Source organism: Camelina sativa, chromosome 19 (assembly GCF_000633955.1).
Source record: "Camelina sativa cultivar DH55 chromosome 19, Cs, whole genome shotgun sequence".
NCBI lineage: Eukaryota > Viridiplantae > Streptophyta > Magnoliopsida > Brassicales > Brassicaceae > Camelina > Camelina sativa.
Window position 1 is genome coordinate 4,076,283 of NC_025703.1, and position 7,491 is coordinate 4,083,773.

A 7,491-nucleotide genomic window follows, 5' to 3' on the forward strand; every position below is an offset into this window, starting at 1 on the left:
CCCGAAAGACTTCTTGGATCCTTCACATACATAAGATCATCCATTGTGAATGGATGATTAGCCTTACCATGCCCGGAGAAACGACTTCCTGTCGTCTTCTTCTTACCATATTCCATTGAAGCTTTTTGCAGACTAATACCAGTCAACTTCCTTGGTTTTCGATCAGAAGAATCACTATCAGAACTATCAGCACTTGACAAATCCAATTTATCCAATGATTGTTCAGCTAACCAATGAGCATCCAACATAATCTCACTGCCACCAATACCTTCCAAGTAATCCTTTGCAACATCATCATCAATCTCGGAATGACTTCCAAACATGTCTTCCGAGCTGTCACTCTCAGATAATTCAGAAGACCCACTGCTACCTTCATCTCCAGATTCATCATCATCATTCGACCCTTCTTCTCCCTCACTCTCTTCACCAGATATATCTTCAGTATACAATTTCATCCCTCCTATAGAAATGAAACCCGAATTCCTTCTCGGTGTTTTCACAACATCAGGCATCACTTCATCCTCACTTGCATCAACCTCCTCCTCCTCATGAGCAAATGAACCACCTTTATCTTCCGACGCCTTTGGAATAATAGAAAGGCTACCACTTGGTGCAGCATCAGAACCATCACAAAATCCCAACCCTTTATGAGACTCATCACCCAAAACAAAACTCGGTTCGTATTCGTAATCATAATTTACCTTAACACCTTTAGAAGACGAAGGCGTATGATCCAGAAATGCAACAATTTGAGTCGTCTCCGACTTACCCAACACCATAGGATTTGAATCATTCATTTGATCAACTTCTGCGACTGGTCTTCGGTCCAAGCCTTCCTCAAACTCGACGGGAGGATACTGATACACAAAAGTATTACCATTGCATTTCCTTGGACCAGTAGTGGAAGCAGAAGCTTTCACACGATCTGAGCTTCTAAGATTCGATCCCTTTCTCGAAGAGCTTCCTCCTCCTCCTCGAGATGGCGTTGAAAAATCAGGATCCCGTGGGTAATCGGAGAGAACGCCTCCTTCTACGAACAGAGTAGTATTATTCTGACGTCGGCGACGACCACCGGAGGAAGACCCCGCCGCGGAATTGAAATTGGTTCTCGTGCTCTGTCCCGGAGATTTAGATTTACTTTTCCCAGAACCACCACCACCGTTGGATCTTCTCCTACCACCGCCTCGCATAATTTTAATAACCTTAATCCCAGAAAACCTTAATTTGGGGAAGACGACGATGGATGAATCAAAAGAAAGAATCAGATCTTTTATTAGTGTTCTTCTTCCCCCAAAATGAAATGGGCCACGTAGTTAAAACGATGGGTTTCGTGTCGTTTTGGCCTCCTCTCTTAGAGGATCTAATTGTTGGAATATTCGAAAATCGAAATGATGTGGCCCTAAAGCGAGGAAGAAGAAGTATTTTTAGATTGACCCCTAAGTTTTTATTCTATTTACAAAATCATCCCAGGATATTTCAATCTCTGTTACCAAACAGGAAAGTTAGTAGAAAGATAAATCGCCGGAGAAGAAGATAAAACAAAGAGAGAGAGATAGAGACAGAGAGAGAGAGACTGAGAGAGGAAGAAATGGAGAAGTATTTTGGAAATGCGTACAGGGGAGATCCAGGAGTGCCACATGCTGATGCGGATCGGTTTGTGAATATATGGATTGGTTCTGCTGCTTTCTCCGTTCTTACCTGGGTCAATCCTTACATGTGGCAGCTCTCCAACCAGTTCAAGTAAAATCCTTACCTGGATCGGTTTTTATGTTTCGTGTTTGGTCTCTCTCTCTCTCTCTCTCTCTCTCAATGTTGTGAGTGTCTGGGTTCCGAAATTGGTTTTCCAAGTTCATGTGTTTTGGGTATTAGGTTTATGTTAAGGCTCTTGATTCTTTTTGGTTCGACTGTTCTGTTAAAGTTCTTCTTTTGCTGCTACATGATTGGTTACAGCGCAATGTTAGAAGGTTTTGTAATGTTAGAAGATAGTTTGATGTCTTTTAGGCGAACTAGGATGAAGTTATTATCATAGACATAGCTGAAACCTCAGGTTTCCATATCATCTAGTAGTTGAAGGAGTGGTTTTGTCTTATCGAGACTGTAACTGCATACCCTCTCTTTGTTCGTTTCTTTACTTCTATGATATGATGATTGGATTCACGATAGATATGACATAGTGTGATCAACTGTGTTTGAAGTCTTGTACATGAATAAGCATGTTTCTTCCCGATGAGTTCAGTGGTTATCTAAAGTGTGGTTTTTTTGTAACGATTCTCGTATTCTCTATGGCAGTTATCATGACAAGTGGATGCTGTTTGAGCAGTACCACTGGAAAAAAGCAAGGGCAAAGAAGGAGCCTTACGAATTCAAGGTTCAGACTATATCTAGCCTAAGAACTGAATCTGTTTTTCTTCATATATGATTACATTGCTCACAAGTTTATTTGGTTCTTCTCTTTGCTACTCAGTGGAACAAGATACCGAAAGAAGTCAGGGACTCGTATTATTACAATTGGCCTGTCTATTTCCCATAGAAGTCTCTCTGTGCTACGCGCCCGCCCCCTTGTGAATCAGAAGAGAAACCAAAAACTTGTGGAACTTCTATGGATTATAGCTCTATCTTTCTTCTTTGTTCTGTTCTTTGTAGTACTTTTGGATTTTAATCAATCACTCAACTCTTCACTCTTTAAACTCCTCTGGTTAAATCTCTTATATCATTATTGAAAGATTAGAAACTCTGTCTTTTAAGCTCAGAACTAGAATCTGTTGATATGATCACCATTACCACCTTCCGGTTCTTTGTATTTGGTATTTAGTACTGTGTGGTCTCCAATGCTTGCTAAAAACTGTAATAGTGACTAATAAATAACTCGGACATGATTATTAGTACTAGTTTAGTTTTGTACTGCCTGCAATAGAAAAATTGCTTAATCTAGGGAGAAAATGTTATGCATCCATTGAAGCTGTAATATTGGTGGTAATATCAAGCTAGCTTCTTACGAAAACCTCTTACATTCAAATAAGTGTTGAGAGGAAAAAAATGAACAATCACCAGAACGGTGAATAAGAGAAAGAATGGTAAATTCTTGTAGGAAAAGAATTTCAACTAACATTGTTTCTCTACAATCTAAAATCAATACTCTCTACCTCCTTGTAGAATCTTCTGTACTTCTTCCGGCTGGCATGGAATGGTCAGAGGTCCTCTGAGCTGGAACCCGAACTCCTCCCTTGCTTGCTCGAGCAGCCTCATGAACTCAGGTTTGTTCAACTCTTCAAGCTCCAAAATAAACCTCTTAGCTCTCTCTCCTTTAACGGCAATCACCGCTACGTGCCCTTCCTTCACATCACTTGGAATCATCCATGCAGCACTACTACCCGCATTACCCTCTACCTCGAACTCACCACAATTCCCTACCCTTTTGGAGAATCTACTTTGTAGCTTTCTCATGAAAATCTTCAACTTCTTGCACATTCTCAAAACGTCAACAGTAGAAGTAAAGTTCTGGTTGGTGTTTATTTGCTTCTCCTTCCGTGGAGTTATTGCATTGTTTTGGGCTAGAGAGTAGTTTATATACTCGACGTTGATGTCAACACTCATGGTTAGGAAGTTTCCGAGAGATTTCTTAATTACAACATTAAATGCAAGTTCTCATTTGTGTATCAGCTGTAATCTTTCGTTGCTCTCCCTCAGAATCGTGGGGCCTCCTAAGAACACGCTTCTGCAGACCAAAAAGTGTAACTTCACACCTCTTTCCTTTTAAATTAGGATAATTGATCTCTCTGCTTCAATCTTTTTTTTTTGTTAAGACTCTAAAAATGTACTAATTCATCAAATGGTAGACACGTGTACTGCACAAGACACAAAAAGACTTTGATTATTTTTAGGTTTTCACTAAATTCAGACATTTCGAACACATGTTTGGTTTCTTGCATTAATCACCGCTACGTGCCCTTTATATATTTGTAGTTGTATGTATATTGAGACGTACCGACACATAAAAGAAGTGAAGAAATTGTCATTATCTAGAGTAGAGTATTATTTGTATATACTGTACCATGTCAACTACCTTGTGGTCTGGTCTGTACGGAGTCACTAAATGTTCGTTCAAACTTTTAACACCATTCCGTACAACTTCAGTCTCCCCGTTCTTGATTTCTCTCTTCATTAATTTTTTATTTGTAGCCCCACTTAAAACTCATTGTATATAACAGAAAGCTATAATTTTGTTTTATAGATTGGTTACTTTATGTAGTGTAAACCATTGGTTTTTTTTTTTACTTTGTTTGATAGATAAACCACTGAATTATAATGATAAAATAGTTGTAGAATTCCTCACCAAAAAAAAAATAGTTGTAGAATTTAGAAAATACTAGTGCGCGACTATAAATGTATTCTAGAATGAGAATGATGTATGGCTAATCTAACATACTTAGAAACTTTACTACACCTTTTCTTGTCAGTAACATCCATCTATAACATAATTGCATAACTATATGATTAATGCGATTGGTTAATATATACAACTTAATTCTTTACATGTTGGTTGATCACACACCATATTGTAGGGTTTCAGGACTAGGAGTAAAGCACTGGTTTCAAAAGCAAATGTAACGTTACGAGTTACGACCGTCTTTATCTTTTTACTATAAGTTTGGATAAACGATATCGTGAACTAATCAAATTAAAGTGAACTTGGACAACTATTGTTAAGTCTATAGGATATTAGAAATAGTTGTTTGGTCGCCTTTTTACACTTGATATATTGAACAAAAGCTGTGAACTAATCAGATTATGTTTATTTACGCTACGAAACGTTTTTTGCTACTACAAAAATTTGGCCGATGGTGAATTAATGGCTTAGAACGAGTCGCAAGGCATCGCTATAATCTCTTGAAAATAAAAGCCACATAATTTTTTTCTACCAGAGCTATGGCTGAGTTTGTATGGGTACGAAAAGTCATAAGAGTCGGTGTAACGGAAAAAAAAAACATTTGAATCTGATGATTATAAATGATCCAATCTTTAAAGTCAACTCACTTTGACCGGACTTGTGGGTATCCTCAACTTTTGGACCTATTGATTATAGTAATAGAATGGCACCGAATCATGATTGTATCTTGGATATAATGGATTCTCAATCCTTTGATATATCAAAATAAAGCATATTGAAAACTTTAAAAAGGGTTAATAAGAGGGATCTGGTATTATCACTAATTTAATCTTATCTCTTACTAGTTAATAGAAATGATTTGTCCGTAAAAGCAAAAAGAGTTTCTAAATTAAAAGACCATCACAAGGTTCCACCAAGATCCAGGAAGCATTAGAATCAGTCCAAGATACAATTTATAATTTATATATATTATCTAGTATATATTGTTAACATATCTATCTATACTTTATTCGTGTTTATATACATACTAGATAATGTCTCACGCATAGATTTGAAATTAATATAATAAAATATAATTATATATTTTTAAAAGAGTTTAATAATTTATTAAATAAATTGATTATTTAATAATTTATATTACATAAATATTTTTTAAAATAAGTCTTTTTCAAAATTTGTACAAACATTATATAAAATTTCCCTCAATTATGGTTTTATAGATTTCTTAATTCCTTCAATAATTTTTCTACTGTCCAACAAATGCAAGAAAACTGAACTATTATTTATTATATTATTTAGATTCATTATGAAAATAAATATTATTCAATATTCTTCAAGATGATTAATCGAAAACTAAATACGCTTTTCTGAAATGATTGATGAAGTCGTATATAAAAATCATATGGAAAATAATTCAATTATACTCGTATAAGTGAGATTAAAACCTAACTTATATATATTTAAAATTCACATTAATGTGTTTTTAATAAATTAATATAAACATATAGTGGCGGGGAAGCGTGGGCTGCGGCGGAATGGACTGTGGCGAAAGTGGATGTAGCGGAGGGGACTGCAGCGAAGGTAGTTGCGGCAGAGGGGACTGCGGCAAAGGTGGTGGAGTGACATCGTCAGAGGAGGATGAGGAGGACGCATCAGAGTTACGTCTCACGGAGGAGACACGGCGGCGAGAAGAAGCTAACTTCTTCGACATGGTGAGAGTGCGTTTCCACATACTCTTTTTTTTTTTAGTTTTGAGTGTTTTTTTTGTTTACAAGAGAGTGAGCTAAAAGTGGTTTTGATCAGAAAAAGAGGGAGTGAATATATAAAGGAATCTCCTCGCTGTAAGTAGGGGCCTAGTGTAGTAATCATGAGTATCTCCAGGAACCACCGTGGTAGAAAAACAGGGAAAAGGACATTTTTTGTAAGATAATCGAGCTATTTTGATTTTTTTTATATAGTTTTTTTCACTAATCATTTTAGTAACGTCCATTTTGGCATATATATCGATATTTTGTTTTTGTTGGTTGCGTTTGGGAAAACTATTTACCGGGATGTGCATGTATTACGTGTGGTGTGGCTGTTTTAAGACCCTAATTAGTTTTCATTACTTGTTGTTTCTGTTAAAACCTTCGCTCTTTAAACATATATAGATCCACAATTGCTTGGTTGTTTTTGTTTTATAGAAAAATGAAAGAAATGCAGCATCTAGAAAAAACCATATTGAAAGCAAGATTGTTTTGTGTCTATGTCAAACTAATTAATTTTAGTGTGATAAATAATATCGCCGGCATTAATAAGATTCTATATTCACCGATCGAGAGTTAATGACAAAAAGAATTAAAGCCTTCCCCCAGTCCTACTTGGCAACTGATAGTTACTACTACTAATTGGAAAACTAGGTACGTCACACTAATAAAGATTTTAAAGGATGAAGTAGTAAGACTGCCTGTAAGAGTTATACATATGTATAAATCAATCTCCTAAAAATGCATTCACCAAGAAAAAATATATATTGTATAAAATGTATGAGTTAAGCTAAGGTTACGACTTAGGCCATGTTTATAGGGAGATCACATGGGATGTTCTTAGGCACTTTAAAAATGAAAATAATTGAATAGTAGACTTAAGATCAGGTTCACTGATCTTATTCTAGAACTGATCTTGTGTGACGTGTCTCTTTCGGATTGGTTGAAAATATATGAAATAAATTTGGACATTTATCTATGTATTAATTAAATAAAATGTTTGTCTTGTTTAATTAATTAAGTAATATGTTTGTTTGTTTTTTTAAAAAATTTTATTTACAATGTTTTTTTTGTTTCATAAAAATATGGCATTGTATTTTGAATTTTAGTAAAAGTTTTATAAGTTTGCAATTAAAATGTTATTTTATAAATTTTTATAATTGTAATATGTTTAAGAATATTAATAAACATTATATTATTAAATAGTATTAAACATTCTTAAATTTTTTATTAAACATTAATCTATGTATTTATTAAACATTCTTAAATTTCTATAAGAATATTATATTATTAAATATTAAGATCTTAAACATGTTCTCCCAATAACTAACTTTTTAACAAAAGTTCTTAACTACTGAT

General features: G+C 35.0%; 3 protein-coding genes across 5 annotated transcripts in view; 1 reads left to right on the forward strand and 2 right to left on the reverse strand.

Moving 5' to 3' along the window:
• LOC104764682 (dentin sialophosphoprotein-like) overlaps nt 1–1,348 on the reverse strand; it is a 3,714-nt gene extending 2,366 nt beyond the window's left edge. Inside the window, exon 1 of one of the 3 annotated variants that reach the window (XM_010488259.2) lies at nt 537–1,348. In XM_010488259.2, coding sequence (XP_010486561.1) covers nt 537–1,190 — 654 coding nt within the window. In that variant the 5' untranslated portion in view covers nt 1,191–1,348. The other 2 variants (XM_010488257.2, XM_010488258.2) reach the window with 2 other exon arrangements.
• LOC104764684 lies at nt 1,527–2,737 on the forward strand. Its single transcript, XM_010488262.2, has 3 exons — nt 1,527–1,740; nt 2,290–2,368; nt 2,465–2,737. The coding sequence occupies exons 1-3, from the start codon at nt 1,589–1,591 to the stop codon at nt 2,528–2,530; spliced, it is 297 nt and encodes a 98-aa protein (XP_010486564.1). The 5' UTR covers nt 1,527–1,588; the 3' UTR covers nt 2,531–2,737.
• On the reverse strand, nt 2,662–3,530 carry LOC104764683 (auxin-induced protein X15-like). Its single transcript, XM_019241211.1, has one exon. It carries the CDS (start codon nt 3,466–3,468, stop codon nt 3,130–3,132), a length of 339 nt encoding a protein of 112 aa, XP_019096756.1. The 5' UTR covers nt 3,469–3,530; the 3' UTR covers nt 2,662–3,129.